Here is a 20897-nt window from a genome sequence, read left to right as displayed (position 1 = left end):
ATGGAGTTATCTTCAGGATTAAATTACATAAAACCCCTTAGGATATCTAACTGGTATATTTTCATTTTAGATGAAGAATTTTGTTTCTTCAGGAGTGGAAAACTACTGGAGGAAACTGCTTTTCAGCAGTCTTGGTGAATAAGGGGATGGGAATAAAGAAATAAGATGTCGTTTTTTTTTCTTTTTAAAACCACTGAAGCTTAGAAGTTAGTTTGATCTGGTCTAGTTAACTTATTTGGATAGAGCTGAATGCTAATGAGGCCCAGGGTGTCAATTTAGGCCTCATTTGGTCCAGTTAACAATTCTGAAAAAATAAAAACTGCTTTATAGCCATAGACTATACCTTTAACCCCAGCCAGCTGTTTCATAAATGAACAAATGCCATTGCTAGTGAAAAGCATCTGGCAATGGGTCAGAATTGCAAACTCTCTCTAGGAATGCAAAGGACAACAAATTGAGAAATTTGCTTTAGACAATTCATCTAGCTAATGATATCAGGAAACAATATGTTTTTAAACCATAATTTTGAGGTATTGTCACTATTCCTTTAAAAGCCCAATGATATGTAATCCTTCCACACGTGCATATTTTTGTCTTTTATATTCCAAAATGATGCTATTGATAGTGATCTCATTTGTTTGAAGTATCTAAAACCACTAATTTTTCAAATAACAATTCTGGCCATAAATAGTTTGTTTGTTTTTTACTTTCAGTGATCCCAAGTAAAATTATGAAGCAAAATTTACTTTCAATTTCCTCCTTTCATTGTTGTTCTCAGTGACTGTGGTATGAATGAATAAGGGAAGGGAATCAATGAACAAGCATTTATTAAGCATTTACTTTGTGCCACATATTATCCTCAGCTCTGAGAATACAAATAGAAAAATGAGGTCTGTGTCCTCAAGGAGACCGCATTCCAATAAGAGAGGACAACAAAGTTATGTTTTGTCTTCGTTGAGTCATTTCAGCCCTGTCCAACTCTTCATAACCCTATTTGAGATTTTCTGGGCAAAGATCCTGGAATGGTTTGCCATTTCCTTCTCTAACTCATCATACAGATGAAGAAACCAAAGCAAACAAAATTAAGTGACTTGCTCAGGGTTATAAAGCTAGGTCAAATTTGAACTCAGAAAAAGGAGTCTTCTTTACTCCAGGACCAACACTGTATCCACTATACCACCTGGTGACTCCCATTTTTGTCTTAGAAGTCTCAAGTATGATGAGTAGAACAATAGGAAGTCAATGGTCAGGCCTGATCCCCAAAAGTAATCATAGCTGGGAGGGTTTTATATATAAATCTAATATATATTTATATTTATATATAAATTTCTTAATCTAAGAATTTCCAATTCATATCCTTTGACCATTTGTCAATTGGGGAATGCATTGTATTCTAATAAATTTAACTCAGTTTTCTATATATTTAAGAAATGAGGCCTTTGTCGGAGATATTTGCTAAAAATGTTTTCCCCAGTTTTTTGTTTCCCTTCTAATCTTCATTCTATTGGTTTTGTTTGTACAAAACCTTTTTAATAAAGTATAGTCTAAGTTACCTATTTTACATCTTATTATGCTCTCTGTCTTGTTTGGACATAAATTATTCTGTAATCTATATATCTGACAGGCCTGATAGATCTGTCTAATCCATGTTCCTCTAATTTTTTGTGGCATCACTTTTTATTTCTAAATCATGTATCCATTTTAACTTTACCTTGGCAAATAGTGTGAGGTATTCATCTGGACCTAGTTTCTGCCATACTGTTTCCCCAGCAGTTTTTACAAAATAGGTTTTTAATAAAGGTCTCATGGAAACAATCTATGAATGAAAAGAATGGTAATATATGGAAAAGTAAGGCCAAACAGAAAGTCATTTGAGAAGATTTTGGTGGGAGGGAGGCAAGTGGGTCCATAAGCCCCACCCCCAAGTAGCAGTCTACTTTTACTTTTTTAATAGCCTTTTTCTTTTGCAGTTATTTTGCTACTTCAAATCTTTATTGTAAAAAAAAAGCCAATATAATACATGATTGTTTGATGTTTATCTGAATATTCCATGCATTTCCTTAGTGAACACTTATTAAGATGCCTATTTTACTACAAGTACAAACATGAGACGTAACACCTATTGCATAAAGCTGACAGTCACTCCAGTAACTATATTAGAAATTAGGATATGTAAACTCTCTAAGAACAATAAAAACAAAACGATAATATTCTAGATGAGAACTACTGCATGATAGATCAAGGAAAAAGCTCCCTTTCCTCATGCTATTAACTTATATACTAGTTCATAATTATATTTATCTGTGTACATGTATAATTCTTTATTCTTGTTGGAGTCTAGCTCCAAGAAAGAGGCCTTTCTTACATTTGTATCTCATATGATAGCTAACAAAATGCATTGTACATAGGAGACCCTTAAAATCCTGCTATTTGAGTGGTATTTGACCCAGCCTTTAAAGAATGAGTCACATTTCAGCAGGCACAGAGAACCCATCTATAGAAGAAACTAGAAGTAATTCAGTCACTTTATAAAAGCTTTGAGCAAACACTAGGAGCTTGGGGTGAAAGTATTACCTTCAAGGTTATTAAACCCCACAAATAATATATTCTTAAATTTTCAAAAGTTCCTAGGTAATAGAAGAGGATCGTTTGGCTGACAGTGTCAGTGCCTAAGGCATACAAAGTTGACAGGTGTCTTGACAAGGACTATAGAAGGTGATAACTAGCACGGGTAGTGCTTGACATCTGACAAAGGAAACAGAAGATCAAGGCTGACAATGGCAAAGCTGAATAAAAGGGACCAGTATTGAAGAAATCTTTCAAAGACAACAAATTAAACATTAAGCCAGAGAATGAAAGACCCCAGAATCTTCCCCACAAAAATAACTGTCCCTTCAAAATGAATCTTGGAGGAAAATCCAGTGACCTCCTTCAGAAATAAATTAATTTCTCCTGAATGTGTATTCCACTAAAGAAATAAAACTTATTTAGTTCATAGAATCAATTCCTTTACATCTACTTTTGAACACATATGCCGTTGTCGACTACTGGCAGCTCTGCTGAGCACCTTGATTATTGTGAAATGGGAATCAGGGAAGAATGCTTGAATTAAACCATCCTTTAGTGGTGACTGATACCTTCATGTATTTAAGTGAATAGTTGGCCTGAAGATTTGGGACTGTAAAGTAATCCTCTTTGGTATTGTGATCACTACATTGAATTCTTGGAAGTAGTTTTTGTGGAAGGGTAGAACCAAGATGGTGGAGATGATATAGAGATGCACCTAATCTCTACCAAATGCTCTTCAATCACATGAAATAATGACACAGAACTAATTTTGGAGCATTTTGATGAGATGAAATAATTTTTCAGCCCAAAACAACTTAGTAGGACAACATCAAAGGTCTATTACACCAAAGTGGAAGTGGAGCCCAAAGCAGCCCACCAAGGCAGGTTGTACCATGAAAATAGGCCTTAAGGGCACTGAATCAGCAGGAATGGCTTCTGAAGCTCTCAGTCAGGGGATGGGGGTAGTCAGACAACTGCTCAGAAGGAGATTAGAGGAGTCACTTTGCTTATTCTGGATATAAGACTCTTGTCACATTACCCATATGCCCATTCAGGTCATAGTCATGGGTTGTGGTCTCTGGGTGAGGAAGAGCACTAGTACATACCATTGATTGCAGCCATAGATAAGGAAAAGGCCCTCCTCACAGTTTCAAAGTGGAAAAGAGCACCTATAGTTGCTCACAAATAAGAGCACAGGACAGGAGAGTATTAAACACCCCCTCTCCTTAGGTCATACCATCTTGAAAGAACTGAAAACTTATAGATCCAAGACCTCACTCTGAAAGTAACTGTACACAAAACCTTAAGCTTGGAATAGTACTCCCATAACCACAGGAACAGAGGCCAGTTTCAATAGTTATTTTTTTTTTAATTAAAAAAAAATAATGAGGCTGGAAATGAGAAAATGATAGAAAAGAAAAGAAACAACTAAGAGTTATTTTGGTGACAGGGAAAACCAAAACACAAATTTAGAAAACAACAAAGGCAATACTGTTGCATCCAAAGCCTCCACAATATATATGAATTACTGTCAATTCCAAAAAGAATTTATGGAGCTCAAAAATGATTCTAAAAGTAAAATTAGAGGTTGAAGAAAAATTAGGAAAAGAAATGAGAGAAATACCAGAAAATCACAAAAAAAAATTCAATAGCTAGGTAAAGGAGGCACAAAAATACTGAAGAAATTAATATTTTAAAAAATAGAATTGGACCATTGATAGAAGATGTACAAAAAAGTCCTAGGTTCAAATCTGGTCTCAGACACTTCCCAGCTGTGTGACCCTGGGCAAGTCACTTGACCCCCATTGCCTAGCCCTTACCACTCTTCTGCCTTGGAGCCAATACACAGTATTGATTCCAAGATGGAAGGTAAGGGTTTAAAAAAAAAGATGTACAAAAATCCATTGAAGATAAGAAATTCTAAAAAAATAGAAATGGCTAAATGGAAAAAGATATAAAAAATTCACTGAAGAAAACATATTTCTAAAAGGCAGAATTCGCTGTATGGGGAAAGAGATACAAAAATTCACTGAAGAAAAGAACTTCAAAAAAAGAGTTAAGAGCATCTATACATGAATGACCAAATTGATCAAGAATATCTATAACCTAGAAAATAACAGAGTTGGGTGGACAGCTAGAACAGCTTGTGCATTTAACATGTATACATGAATAAATATGTATATTTGTGTAAAGGTCATTAATTTTATAAACTATATTTAAAATATATACAGAAACATATGTATATCTGTGAATAGTACAAGTAGACAGTGAATTGGACTTAGAATTGAAGAGAAGGACAATTAACTGGATTGCTCAGAGACTCTTAATGATTCTTCTCTTGAAGTCAAAGACTTGGCTACATGAGAATTTATTTGGACTGTTGTCAAGGAGAGTTGATGCCCTCTTTTGAAATTGGTTTTGGTGGCCCCTAAAGGACTGTTCCAACTTTGTGATTCAATGTTAATATCAGCAACAGTAGAGAATCACAGAATTTGGGAGTTGTCAAGGATCTATTGCAAGCCCCTAAATCATACCCTTAAGCTAGTCATTTAAGATCATTTTGAAGAACTCCAAGAATTGAAGAGGAGAAGAAACATTTATTAAGCCCACCTGCTATCTGACAAGTACTAAGTTCTTTACAAATATATATGTAGGTAAAGTAGGCTAAGATCTTTACAGATATTATGTCATGTGATCCTCATAAAAAACCCCGTAAGGTGTTATTATTATCCCCATTTTAAAGATGAGGAAATCAGGGCAGGCAGAAGTTAAATCATTTACTCAAATTGACACAGCTAGTAAATGTTTGAGCTTGGATTTCTGGACTCAGACCTAGCATTTTATGAATTGAACCACTTAGCTATATTCTCTTATCCATATTTCTTTATTCTCTTCCTTTTTGCTTCCTTTTCCCACCATAACATCTTCAGCAACTAGTCATCTGATCTCCACTTGAAGAACTTAAATGAGGGCAATTCTATCATCTTTTGAGGCAATCCATTCCAGTCTTGGACAGATCTAATTTCAAGGAAATATTTCCTAATGTCAAAGTTTGAATTGATTTCTTTTTAACTTCCGCCCATTTCTCCTGGTTCTGTCTTTTGTGGATAAACAGAACAAATTTCATCCTTCTTTCAAATGGCAACCCTTCAAATATTTGAACACAGGTAGTCTTCTATATACCTAAGTCTTCTTTTCTTCTGATTAAACATATTAAGTTTCTTCAGTGAATACTGATGCCATAAGCTCAAGAATCTTCACCATCCTGGGTGTCCTCATCTGAATAGTCAGCTTATTGATATTCTTCTTAAACTATGGGGATAAGAACTGAACAAAGGAAAGTTTGGGAAGGTTAGAGAACAGTGGGCTCATCACACCCCCTCCCCATTGCTGTAAACTAAGTCTCCTAATTCATTCCATGATTACATCAACTGTTTTGCTGTCCCAATTCAGTGATAGTTCATCTTGTGCTTGCAGCAAACTAATACCCCCACATCGTTTTCAGAACTGCTCTATGACATTTCCTCTTCCATTTTCTTTTTGTGTGGATATGTGAGTGTTGTAATTCTCTCTCAGCTTATGCCTGCAGATGATTATATAGTATATATGTGCCCATGAATTGAGACCTAAGCATTTCTTTTATCATTGCCATTCTATGTCTGAATCCATGTTCAATGCTCTTGAAGATCTCTCATGAGAAATAAAAAATGTCTTTTATGGTCAGCAATGTAAAATGAATCCCTCCTGAAATAGTGACACCATTTGAATTCAGATTGCTTGTTTCCATTGGATTGGAACCAGTTATAGCACTTCACATAATTGCAACTTTGAATAATTTGAAGTTAAATGCATGCATCAACTCCAGAGGGCCCATTGTTCATATTAGCCCATCAACTGGAACCTAACTTCAATAGAATGTAGGTTATCTATTAATTCTTAACATTCATACTGACAAATCTGTAATGATAGGTAATACCTTGTTGAGGGCAGCAGAGGAGTAATTATAGATGACATTATTGGAGGAAGAGATGTATGGAAATATAGGACTGGATATATCTCAGGATTGAATGGTTTATTAGAAAGAGCTTGGCACAAGATGACTTCATTTGTGCAATAAGTGATTGAAATCTTTCATTAATATACTGCAAGTTATAGAGCTTGAAAGGACTGAAGACCAGAAGAGAAATCACATTTTCCCATTGGAGTAAAGAGTTAAAGACAGAGTTTTCAGAATGTTGAGAGTGCCAAGAAGACAAGCTAATTTTTTTTTGGGGGGGGGGGATTTTAAGTAACAAGTTGAAAGCTACTCCTGAAATAATAAAGAAAAGCTTCCTAAAATATCTTTTGACCTCAAATATTGATAAAGCCCTGGATTACCAGAACCTCAAACACATATAATTTACTCTATAGATTTACAATGCAAAGAAAAGACATGAGGTGGGTTTGAAGGTTCTTTTTTCATTTGGTCTAAAAGGAAAGTTAGTTCTACTTCATGCAATGATGGATGAGAGTTGAAGGCTACTGGGCAAAAGTAGTGTTTTCTTTCTATATGTTTTAGTACCTTATATCTTGTTTTTTTTTCTATTTAGCAATGCAAGATTTATAAGAATATGCTTTACTATTTATTTTAAAAGTTAATTATGTTTTACTAGAAAAAACAACTGAGTTTTTAAAAGTATGCTTAATCAAGATCTGGAAACAAAATAGATACCCATCAATTGTGGAATAACTAAGAAAATTGCATTCTACAAATGTAATGGAATTTTATTGCCCTTAAAAAAGGAAAATATGAAAAATTCAGAAAACAGGAAGATATGAACTGATAGTGAGTGAAATAAACACTCATGGAAATTATATGCATAAATTTTTATAATAAAGTAAATGGAAAGCACAAAAAACCAATTTGTTTGTTATGTAAGTATAATTTTCAAGCTTTTGCCCCAGAGAAGAGTAGAAAAACGTATCCATCTATCCTGTTTTCAGAGGTGGGGAGACTATGTATGGTACAGTATAATACCTAGAAGATTGAAAAGGTGGAGAGAAGGGAAGACCTAGATTAAGAAAGGCTTTGAATGCCAAACTGAATACTTTTTATTTGAACTTGAAGGTACTAAGGATCTACTTGATTTTACTGAATAAGGGAAAGGGGTGACATGGTTAGTAATATTATTTTGATGGTTGAAAAGACAGATTGGAATGAGGAGAGACTTAAGACAGGCAGACCCACTAGCAAAGCATTAATACTTCAGGCACAAGGTGGTAAGGGACTTCACTAGATTGGTGGCTTGGTCAGAGGAGAAAATGGAACTAATTTGAGATATGTTGCAAAGGTTATAGGTATTAGGCAATACCTCAATATTTTTTGGTTCTATTTTCTTTGATTATGTATGAGTTTTAACACTATTTCAGATAGATATTGATGTCTTATATTTTCTTTTGGCAACAATGCTAGAGTAGTTTGCCATTTCTTTCCCTTATTAATTGTTTAATAAATATTTGTTGAAATGAATTAAATTGAACTGAAAGGAATATGAGAAAATGTTAATAATAACTGACATTTATATAGCACCTAAAAGTTTTCAAAGCATCAAATAAATATCTTATTATATCCTTACAACACCCTAGGAGCTAGGTTCTATTCTTATCCCCATTTTACAAATGAGGAAGCTGAGGAAAACAGAAGCAATTTGCCCAGTCACACAACTAGTTAATAATAATTAAGAAAACAAGTTTTGAATTTTTTCCTGATGTTTGACAGTTATTGATAATTATTTTTATAACAAAACATTTCCTTAGCAGTAATTTCATCCATTTCTTTCAAACCTGAAAAAGGGAGAAGACAGAACCTTCTAAACTATTAAATTGTAGGAAACTTAATTAAGAGTTCAAAATGAACAACACTGTTAGTGTTGGAATACTAATAATAAAAGACTGCTATATGAACAATAAATAATCATGGCAAATTTTCTGCATTCTGATTTTTGGATCTATTATGAGAATATAAGCTTCCCTTTTTATGCTCAATAATGTAAACAAGTCAGCAGAGAGGAGTGGATTGAGTGTCAGATTTGGAGTCAGGAACTCATCTTCTCGAGTTCAAATCTGGCTTCAGACACTTACTAGGTATGTGATCCTGGCCATTTCACTTAATCATGTTTGCCTCAGTTTCCTAATATGTAAAATGAGACAGAGAAGGAAATGGAACACCTTCTCCAGTATCTTTTGCCAACAAGACCCCAAATGGGATCATGAAGAGTAGGGATCTCACTGAAAGAACTCAACAATGTCAACAACAACAACAACAAACCTTCTTCTTCTTTTTCCAGGTTTGTTGTTCTCAGAATCACCTTGATCCTTTTTCTTATTCAAAGGGATATTGGTGGCTCCTGCCAAACTAGGAATCTTTAGTGAGAGTGCTCAGAAAGAACTTTGAATGTGCACAATCATATTTATGAATGTCAGCATCCAGCAGCTTCCACTAGACAAAGCCCTGGCAGGAATGTCCTTTTAGTCTGAGGAAAATAGCTGTCACTACATCCATTCCTTTGTATTCCACAGAAGATGCCAGTGACCCTCATTTAGGCAATTTAAATAAAATTACAGATTAGAAACAGCTAAGACACTCTGACTGAAGGGAGAAGGGGCAAGGGAAGGTGATAAAGGATGATGGTTGGGGTGGGGTGGGGGAGATCCTTGTATAAATCAAACTTCTTCTGGGGCTAGTTCATGTAGTGGGCAAACATCTCTAACTACCTTGCCTTAACCTCTAAGGAAATGCCTGCATTACAGCTCATCCTCATCCCTGACAGAAGGAAGAAGGCAGCATCATCCACATCAAAGCTGACCTCAGTGCCTGTAAAACACATACTGTGACATGTAGTATTTGTCTGCTAATGCCCTTCTCTCTAGCATTGAGTTCAGCTTTAACTTTAAAGCTACACAGAAAAGCAAAGGCAGTGTTAGAACTTTCTCTGTCTTAATTCAAATACAATCAGAAAATATTCAAGGATTTAAAAAATATTCTGTGGGCATCCATTTAAAGTCTTATGATCAGGATGTGTTCTTTGTTTTAATCAGCTTGAGAAATTTCATTTTTATGCACCCGTAATATGCAAACAGGCATTATTTGTTTACTCAGTCATTTGACTTTGCCTTTTTGCCCAAAGTTCTTCTTTGTGGAATTTGTCTTTAAAAGGACTCTATAAAGTCACTGCTTTTGAGCATTACATTTGCATGAATGACATTCTCAGTCTTTACAAGGAGCGGCCAAATTACCATTCATTGGCTTACATTCTTTAATTGACTATAAAATTCTTGCTCTGCAACCATAATGGTAATCCATAAAATAATAGGAGCTTTCTGATTTAGAAACACAATGATTTCTTTTTCACCCTAAGGCAAATGTGGGTTTTGTTTTTTGCTCCCATCCTACCTTATTTTTATTGTTTAACAGGTCAATATTTAAACTAAGTACAGGAACAGTATAAAGAGTGATTCATGAGAGGCAGCAGACTTTACATATAAATTAGCTTGCTCCTTACTTCTAGTCCTTAACATTTTCTGTAACATTACCTCCCATGGTGCTATTTGCCTTGGAAGCTTTTCATACTAGAGTTTATTTAAACAGAGTTGATCACAAAGAGCAGCTTCATTTTGCTTGGCCTCCATTTTTACTCCAAGATGAGAAATAAAGGTCCAAAGCATGCTGTGGCTCTATGCCATTTCTGTCTTTTCACTTGCCCTTTTAGATGATGAAGAGGGCAAATGAATCTATCCTTCAGAAAGGGGTTCAAATAGCTAATTTCTAAGGTCCCATACAATTCCAGTTCTATAAGTTAATACATTTAATTTTCCAAAAGTGATAAGCATTTTTAATGTTGTGGTTGACAGAAGCCACATAGTGGGATACCACAAGACTGGACTCAATTCTTATTCAGAGTACAGCATTATTGTTATTATTATTTACTATAATATCTCCTCCCTAGTATCTGTATTTTTTTTTTACTCAGAGTTCTGTCTTATTTTATTCCCAATTTTAAAAAAAAGTTGCCTATCATATATAATGTGTTTGATGTGGAAAATGTTCTAGCCTAAGTTCATTCTTCAAAGAAATGTGGCTCATCAGATTTCAGAAAATTGGACTGCTCTTCCACTGACTTCTGTTACTTTAATTAAATGGTCCCTATCCCAAAGCCTCAAGGAGACTTAAATAATGCTTCTACCAGGTACTCAGACTTCATTTTATTTTCATTCTCCTGAGCAATGACAGTAAAAACATAGCATTTCAAATATTTTACCAACTACAATTATATTATTCTCCTTTTTCTCTAAGTCTTTTGTTTGGGCATATGCCATTTTTATTCATGGGGCATCATTGACAATTTGAATTTTTCTTTGACCTTAGGTTTTCTTTAACCTTCATTCCTTTGGTTTTTCTATATTTCAAAAGTTCTTCTATATTTCAACTTATAAAAATCAGGAAAGGAAAAACAGTTTCTAGAATCTTGAAGAATTCACTACCTCTTTTATTTAACATCAGGTCTCACTCCGTGATGCCACCAAATACTTTATGTCTTACCATGTCTCATTACTTACTAGAAACACAACCTATAAATGTTATCTATCTAAACATAGAAAAGTAGAAATATTTATGTATTAATTAATGACCTGTCCCATAAACATCTAATTTATTTTAAATTGTTAGCTTATAAATTTCTAATGTAAGAATTCTATTCTATTCTGTTTTATAAACATTTATTTTAAAGCATGTTTTGTCACAAAGCCATCATACTCTATGTAAATAAGTCAAATAAATAATTCTCTTTTTCTTTTATGTAAAAAGAAAAACTCTCTACTAGAAAACCTTATAGCTCGACTCCCACAATGCCATTAGGGTTTAAGTACTACCACAAAGCAAGTCATTAAAGTTTCCCTGATATTCCTGGGACAGAGTTTTCAGGGTTGGCAGACTATTTTTTTTCTTCTCTTTCACTACTTCAGTGATACACCCCAACCTTACAAGTCACTAGAAAACTGATACCTGATAACCATCCAGACTAGATCATCCCTAAATACTTCCATTCAGGAATCATGCCCCAAACATATCTTACCATATGGAAGTTGTGCAAGCATGACTGGGGAGGGGAAGAAGAATACAACCAGAGAGATTTTCCGTAAAATGCTTTATGGTACAGCTTAAAATGACAAACAAAACCAAAGAAGCTGGATTCATTGTATTATTTCCTCCTATTCTCCCACATTTGATTGTATCAGCTTTGGAGCTCATTAGGAAAAATTCTCTCTCTTAATGTGACAACATTTGACATCTACATTATAATCTACCATTTTAGAGAAGCATAGCCTCTCCTTTCAGAGAGATTATAATCTAAAGGATAAGAGGCTACATCTATGAACACAATAATACTACAGGAGAGAAAGTGATTAGTGTCTAAAAGGGTGTCAAATAGATAAATGTAAGAAAATTTGAAGAGGGAGACATTCCATTCGATTAGAAAGGATTGGAATAAACATAAACATTATGGAAAAGGTTCTCTTAACCAGGAGGCATTGCCAGTAAAAGTCAGAGGCAGTATTTGAATCCTGGTCTTCTCTTAATATGCCATCTGGACTCTTATCATGAAAATTACCAAAATAAAAATTATTTGGGGTCTTTTTGCTTCTGAATTATTAGATGCCTTCCCAATAATAATTCTATTTCTCCAAAACGACCAAAAAAACAACCTCTAGATAGAGTCCCATCTATATCAAGAATTTTTTAAAAACATAAATACAGATTCTGTTGCTGATACTTCAAATAATTCTGGGATAAGGGTGCCTCAGATATGCTATCAAAAGGAACCAAAAGTCCTAAATTAATAGGAAAAGATTTTTTTGGTATGCAGTGGTTCTGATTCCTCTCTTCTCCAATACCTATGTATTTTCTCCAAATCTGAAATAAAATGAACCACAGCAATGACTTAAAGTTCTCACTTCTCAGAGGTAGAACTTTGGTGGGCTCTCAAGATTAGAGAAACTTCTTTGTGCTTTGCACTGATAATTAAACTCATGGCCTCCTTATGTCTATGGGAGACTGGAGGTATAGTCTAGTCATGGGAGCTGGCATTAGCCTACCAATTATCCACTAGTAAAACAATGTGCCTAGTTGAAATACAAGGGTGCATTATTTCTGCACCTGTCCATTAATCCCTCATGTAAGGATAATTTAGGGTCATGAATGATTAATTATCCTTACATGAGGGATTAATTCATTAATGATTAAGTATGGGTATAGACACTCCTGATTTTGTTAGATTAAGTAGGATAGAGTAATTTAAAGTTTACACTCATGACACCTCAATCCCTCATGAGCCCTTTTGGGGCTCATAGTTGATTTGGAGCTCATAGTTGATTTAAAGTAGCCTTGATAGTTTTTTTTTCCATCTACTTATATCTTTTTTACTAACTCTTTTTTTATAAATTAATTTTGATTAATTTATCTGAAATTGATAATTTATATGTATTTATATTTATATTATATATTTATATGATAATTAATTCATAATTTATAAAATAAAAATATAATTTATAAAAAAGAGCTATTTTGATTAATTTATCTGAAATTATCAAAGATAATTTCAGATAAATTAATCAAAATGTATTTAAAAAAAGAGCTAGTAGAAAAGGTATAAGTAGATGGAAAAGGAATTCTTAAAAGGAAGATACATTCAGGGAACTCCATTCAGTTAGATTTGATTCATTGTCATTCAGTACAGTTCAGATGTATTAAGAATCTTCTCTGTGCCAGCCTTTATGTCAGGTGCTACCCTGTCAGAAGATGTAAAATGACTTAGTCTTTCCTCTCAAAGAGCTTATAGTCTGATAGGAAACCCAAGCCACTGCAATAATACTAGGAGATGTAATGTGATTCATGGCAAGGAGAGAGCCAAATAGATGCATGTAAGAGAATTTGAGGAGAGAGAGATTACATTCCATTAGAGAAGGCTGGAGTAGAACTTCCCGGAGAATGTAGCATCCTGGCATAAAGGAAGGATGCCACTAGGTGACAGGATGAAGGGAGTGAAGTCCTTTGGAGGGGGACCCAGGCTGCTCCCATTCAGAAGTGAGAGGCAGTGTGATCAGAGAACAGGGGGTATCTCAGTTTGACGGGAATGTCACATTTGAGAGAGGAGGAGACACCTGATCAGTTTGTCCTTGTCAGAAAGAAGGATTTAGAGATTTAGCAGATTTTTGGATAACACTCTTCAGTAATGCTTGCAGGTTTCTGGTCAGCTGCCCAGCCTATCCCCAATTCTTTCTGTGACAAAGCAGCTCTCCTTTACACAAGATTGCTGAATCTGGCTCTTGCCCAACATAGTGATTTCTGTTAAGAGCTTTGGCTCTCCAGGGTCTAGGTCTGGTAGCCTGTGGTATTTACACATGCTGTCTCCTGGATGAATGATTACGAGAGGAATTAGTCTGGATCAACAAATGAAACCAGTGAATGGCACTATATCATGATATATAAAATGTTGTTGTCCTTTCCTACAATCTAATGTCCCACTCTAGGAACTTGACCTGCATTATCAGGACTTTTGATGATTTACTATGGGCTACTACTGCCTGGAGGGCATATCCAGCAGGCATCTGCTTCCAGGTCCAGGTGTGCATTAGGACAGTTGGCTTATGTATTATTTATGGTTATTGAAAGAAATGTTGCCCAGGGTACAAGGTGGGAGGCTTATGAAAGAGGCTCATGGCCAAGAGTAACAATAGGTGACATTTGCATCTGAGATTGGTGCCTAGGGAGGAAGAGTTTAGGAATTTATAGAAAAAGAGGCAATCCATTTACCTCTTTGTAGCTTGTGAAAATTACAATCTGCGATAATCTGGTCAGTTCCTCACAGTTAGAGAGGTCAATTTAGCACTGGCTTTCCCTGGCTGGATACCAAAGCTCAGCCTACCTTTGGGGGAAAGGGGGGGAAATAAAGTTTATAATTCCCCAAAGGTAGCATTTGGGGCATGTTATTAGGACTTGCCTATGGGATAAGGGTAAAGAATTAGCCCTGCATATGTGTGTGTGTGTGTGTGTGTGTGTGTGTGTGTGTGTGAGTGTGTGAGTGTGTGTGTGTGTGTTTTCATTTGGGTTTATGGATGAGTGGAGAAAAGAGAACAAAGGTCTTAGGGACAGTAATTCTCTAAGGCATTTGGCATGGCCAGCTTTGTGTCTTAAGTGTGACTGCCCCCCTTGTCAATTGGGGTGTGTGTGTGTGTGTGTGTGTGTGTGTGTGTGTGTGTGTGTGTGTTTCTCCCCAGAGCATCCTTTTATGTTTGGTTTAAAATAATCAATGGTCCAAATTTCCCAGACAAGCTTCTCATAGGCTCTTTAGGAATAATCAATCATTTCCTGTGCTGCTTAATATTTTTTTTTAAACAAAACTAAAATGAACACATTAGATGCTAGATTTCTCAGCGATTTAGTATGACCTTGATCAAGTTGTGAATTTAAGAAGACACAGTGGTAAGGTGAAAAGGGGCTAGGTTTGATTCTTGACTCAAAGGCATTATTATTAAAAGCTAACATATAGTACTTGGGTTTGGAATTTCATATAAAGATGTGGAAGTGAAATATTGCTCTAATTAGTTTTAATAGTAGTAGAGTTAATTAGTGTTTGTTTTGTGATGAGAGTGAAGGATAGGAAAGCATAGTATGGATACATTAAATTCCAGACCCCTATTTAGGAAGGATCTATCCTCCTCTACTAAAGAATCTCTTACTAGAGCAACTAACTAGTGGCACAATTGATTGATTTACATTTTACCTCCTTTCCCTCCCTCTCTTGCCTCTGCTAGATGTGTTAATGAGCAATGAAATGGCGGAAAGATAGGCAGTCAGAGACCAATAGAGGAAAACTTGGGGTATGCAGAAAGCAAAAATGGAATATTTAGCCTGTAATAATTGACAATTAACTGTATTTGTTATTTCCACGCCTACTGTTTTTCTTTCTCCATTCCCCATTGACATAATTTATTGATTATAATGAAATGCAACTTTTAAAAAATGAAATGAACCTAAGTTGTAAATCACAAAATATCTTCATTTAACTTTCCCTTCCTGAAATTTTTTATTATATAGACATATTTAATTTTTTTTTGTTCATATCCTTGATCATTGATATTTAGATAGTGGAATGAAATCCATAGATACAATGTATTGAGAAGGGGTTCATTCCTCTTTAATGCTGCCTGACGCTTATATCTGACATCTTCAAGCACATTTTGTTTTTAATCCTAGTACCTTATTGGTGGCAGCAATTATTTCTTTGGTTTTACATTTTAAAAAAATTCATCTTAAATGGATTCCTAAATAAGCAACTGCAAACTCTTTCCTTTGGCCTGGGAAAAAAAAAATATTGTTAAAATCTGGCAGGCTTGCAATTTGACTGTTTATTAGTGGTTCTTTTCAGAATAAGCAATAAGTAATATGTGTGCTAGATTTTCAGCTAATGAAGCAATCTAAGCAGTTTAAATTCTTGCAAAAGGCATCTTTTAAAATGACCTTCCCCAAAATAAAGAAGCTCTTTAATTTCAACATGATTTAAAAAAAATGAAAGTCTATGAAGATTGCTTTTTGAATATTGAGTTGGAAAGTCTCTTTTTATCTGGCAGTTGTCTACTGACTGAGTTATTGCTGCACTATGAAGAAGTAAGTACATGTTATTAAAAATTCAATTAAAAAGAAGAGATTTTCATACTTTAAAACTTATATTTGGTACAAAATGAGGCATTCAACAGCCTTGCACTGAAATAATTTCAAATATAGGGATAAGAATAGGACAAAATAGAAAGTTAACAGATTGATAGAAAAATCAAAATGGTTCTGCAATCATTCTGAAAATGCCTTTCCCTACTTAAAAATCAAATGTGATAGGGATTTGGAATTATCATTAAAAACAGAAGTGGAACAATTTGCTTGTAAAAGCCATGTAGTCCCTTCATCCATTGTACATAGAATAGTTAGAAGAAGTTTGGATGGTCTTTCTCATCTTAGTCACTTATTTGTTAATCTAATAGCAATTTTTCCAAGGTTCAAAATTTGGAGGACTATTTTTCAACTATGGATATTGACATCATTCTCATGATCATTAAACTATACACTGAATATTTTATTATTTTAGAATTAGAAGCAGTATTCTATAATGCTGAGGAACACTATTCTTTAAGATAGAAAGTCCCTAAGGATCATGACACTTTTCCAATCATTTTGCAATGGAAACCTTCCATATATATTTTCTCCACTTTTAGAAGGTGTGCTCCAGGGCAGCTAGGCATCACAGTGGACAGAACACTAGACCTGAAGTCAGGAGATCATGGGTTCAAATGTGACCTCAGACATTTCCTAGCTGCATGATCCTGGGCAGGTTACTTAACCCTAATTGCTTAGTTAGTGCTTTCTGTTCTTCTGCCTTAGAATTGATATTTAGTATGGATTCTAAGGCAGAAACTAAGGCTTAAAAAAAAGAAATAAGCCAGAATGTGAGTTCTTTGAGAGCAGAACCTATTTTACTTTCCTAATGAACATCCATCTATCCATTGTCATATTGGGCAGAAAGCCAAATTCAAATCAATTGCAATAACTGATCTTGGTTCCCCTTAAAGAGAAATATACCTACTATATTTCTTGGATAGGAAGGTGATAGAATATGGGTAAGAAGTGATGCATATATTATTAGATTCAGTAAATTAGGTTAGATTTTACTTAATTTTTTCTTCACCACTTAGGAGGATTTTATGTTGTTAAGTATTTTGGAAAATGATTCAGGCATTTAAAAAGTAAAAGTTATTAATTCAGAAAATAAAATTTGGTGAGAAAATTGTTTTAGCTTTCTAAAGGCACTGAAACAACAACAAAACAAGTTAAAAAAGCAAATGCATGTTGGTATGCAATAAACTAAATCAAAGAGTATGACTAGTTTAGCAGAAATGGTTCCTATGGATTATAAGATTTATCATTAAAGGTACTAAATGTTTTGCCAGTAGATATTCCACAATATGGATCACTAATAAATATCTCTTATGAAGTCCCAAATAAATCAGCAACCCTGTTTGGCATCAGAGAATACAAAGAAGAGTATCGACTTGTCTATTTGGTCTATATCAAGCAATTCACTTAATGAACACTTGTAAACCTGACAGGTTGCTTTAGTATCATCTAGAAGCTCCCTTTCATACACTCTATTTTCTGGCAAAGGTGGACAGCTGGCTGTTGTGCTTACATCTCATTCAATTTCTCATTTCTGTACTTTTGCATAGTCTGTCCTTTGTGCCTGGAATGCACCTAATTTCTTTCAAGGCTAATCTTAGGTGCCACCACCTATATGAAATCTATCCCAAGCCTTTCACTTGGTATTACCTTCTCCTAGAATTTGCCATTGCCTTATATAGTGAATCTTTACTATACTTTGTATTTTTGTTGTTATTGCTCAGTGGTGTCCATCTCTTTGTGGACCTATTTGGAGTTTTCTTTTTTCCCATTTGGTGTTTTCTTAGCAAAGATACTGGAGTGGTTTGCCATTTTCTTCTCTAGTTCATTTAACAGATAAGGAAACTAAGGCAAATAGAGTTAAGTGACTTGACCAAGGTCACACAACGAGTAAGGGTCTGAGGTCAGAGTTAAATTCAGAAAGGTAAATCTTCCTGACTTTGCTATTTATCCACTGTACCATTTAACTGCCCCCACTTTGTAATTGCTCAATCTTTGTAAGTTTACTTTTTGTTTCTCATACATTATAATAAGCTCCTTAAGAACAGGAATAATTTCATTTTTGTCTTTATATCCCTAGCATAAAGAAAAGTACCTGGCGTCTTGTAACCCAATTGATAAAAACTTGTTAAATGAGTGAATAAATGAATGCATGGTTTCTTCCAATTAGCAATCTATCAGTAAATCGATAATATGTTCAGAGTAGAAACACATGCACATTACAATGTAATTACACTATAATGTTCTTCATTCATATTAGAGTGTTAATCTGTGTCAACTTTTCCTTTTCATTTTCCTCCAGTTATAAAAGCTTATTATCAGAAAATGACCTTTTGGTAAATGTTTCTAGGAATTCAGCATTTGATAATGGCATTTGAAAAAAAAAAAAGATTTTCCTTTCAAATACCTCAGAAATCACATTTTCTCAAGTCTGGATTTTGAAGTGGCCCTACCACACCAAACCTTCACCTCTCCTTTTATCCATTGGATCTGTTCTGAAGATGGTCTGAGACTGTAACAGCAAAATATAGATCAGCATACCAACTGTCTTACAAAATGGTAGCTCCAAAGGTTGGGAACTGGCTTCTGGGATCTCCAAACTGAGAAACTAATGGTCTGGGTCATAAAATAGTATTTTAGGCGAAATATTTCACATATCATCCTACATACTGAAATATGTTCCACATTATCCCATTACCTACTTTAAGCTTTGCCAGGAGTAACAACTTATTTCTTAGAGCTTCAAAATTTCACATCTCATAGACAGCTCTGCAGAATTACTTAGAGCCCTTGTTGCTGATGGACTGAATATATATATATATATATATATATATATATATATATATATAAGCTTACTATTTGCTGTATGTCATCCAAAGACAGATTTTTCTCAGTACTGATTCTCAATTCATGGAAAATTTGGCCACCCAAGGTACAAATGGAATCATAATCACTGTATCTATGGTTCCTTCATGCTCCACCCTTTCCTGTTCTACTTCCAAATGGTAATGTGTCCAGCAAATTTGTTCCCTCTTGGGACAGAAAAATATTGTTCATTCTTTATGAAACTTCCACTTCATGGAGCAGGCCATTTGCTAATTAGATACTGGATGGAAAAAAAGGCTCGGCTCAATGATCTTTGCAATTCTTATGGAAAATCTCAACCCAGTTCTGGCTTCTGACAGTTTATGTGTTTGTGGGTGTGTTGCACCAGTCAACTTTTAAAAACTTGCATAATTTAATTTTTAAAATTTCTCATATTCATCATATTCATAGATATAAAAATATAAAGGTACTAGAATTTTGAAATAAGTACTGACAACAATTTTAAAGAATGTAAAATGTTGTATTTAGTTATTTTGTGTATTCTTTCAAGAAAGTATATGTTTCAGGAAAAATCCATTGAGTGATGTATTTGTACATAACTATTCTTTGTATATGGGAGTATCTGAATTACTGGTGTTTTTCTAAGGGAAAAAGATAATCAAGACTGGGCCTATCTGCCAAAAATCTAAACAAAGTTAATTAGTAATCATGGGAGCAAAATGTCATTTGTAGAGTAAGATTAATTTGTAGGAGAATGGCATTTCTTTTTTTTTTCATTATATATACTGTATGGCACATTTTCTTTTCCAATTAAGTCATGATCTTTATTAAAAATAAAGTATTTTTTACTTCATTTACTTCAGTTTTACTTCACTTGTGCCTAAATTTCATTTTGGAGCCTCTGGCCCCAATCCAACATTGCTTGTAAAACACACACAGTATGTAAATGCTATGACCCATTTCAGGGTCAAGTAATCCTAATTTTAGTAATTTGCATTTGTCACTTTCCTTTACGTTCCATTACTCTATGTAGAAATTGTACACATCAGGGATTTTAAAATATTCAACAAATTCTAGAATTATGGACAAGTCAAACTTTTTGCTTTTATTGGGAATTTAAAATGTCATATTATGTATATGTATTATTCCTTTTACAGAACTGTGATTTGGATCAGCAGAGTATAGTTCATGTTGTTCAGAGAGCCCAGAGAGGTGATCAGAAAGAGGCTATGTCTGGGCAGAACGATCCTGGACACTCTAGAGGAGTCATAGGCAGAGAACCTGAGAGCTTAACTCGAGTGGACCTCAGTAGCAGCATCCTCCCAGCTTACTCTGTAGGCCTGGCTGTTATTCTTGAGAATGAAGACAAGGATGATTCTCCTCCAGCTGGACATTCAGGTAATTTGCTGTGCCTGTATTCTTAATTGGTGGGGGTGGGTTTCTCCTTCTTCCATTGAATTAAATATAGAGCTTCAAGTAAGGGCAGACAGATATAGAGCAAGATGTATTTAAATACGTACTTTTCAGAGGGCCTATTTAAAATATCTGGTAGAAATAATTGGCTGGGAAAATGGAATCAAATAGCCTAAATTCTAAGGTGAGTTCATATGACATACTTGAAATTCTGAAAGTTCTATAGAGTTTTTATAATTTTCCTAGTATATGCTAGATACTGTACCATGACTAGGAATACAAATACCAGCAGAAACTTATTATCTTTTAAGATTTATCAACCTTGTTACTC

General features: G+C 34.6%; 1 protein-coding gene across 4 annotated transcripts in view; it reads left to right on the top strand.

Annotated features, from left to right (window-relative positions):
- The window catches only part of PRKN (parkin RBR E3 ubiquitin protein ligase), a 1990036-nt gene that overhangs the window by 622328 nt on the left and 1346811 nt on the right, over nucleotides 1–20897 (top strand). For all 4 annotated transcript variants that reach the window (XM_007484868.2, XM_056814364.1, XM_016429709.2 and 1 more), the window contains one exon: nucleotides 20311–20551. In XM_007484868.2, coding sequence (XP_007484930.1) covers nucleotides 20311–20551 — 241 coding nt within the window. The remainder of the gene's footprint in view (nucleotides 1–20310; nucleotides 20552–20897) is intronic.

This window comes from Monodelphis domestica, chromosome 2 (assembly GCF_027887165.1).
Source record: "Monodelphis domestica isolate mMonDom1 chromosome 2, mMonDom1.pri, whole genome shotgun sequence".
NCBI lineage: Eukaryota > Metazoa > Chordata > Mammalia > Didelphimorphia > Didelphidae > Monodelphis > Monodelphis domestica.
The sequence above is the reverse complement of the archived record's forward strand: the minus strand, read 5'-3'. Positions and strand labels throughout refer to the sequence as shown.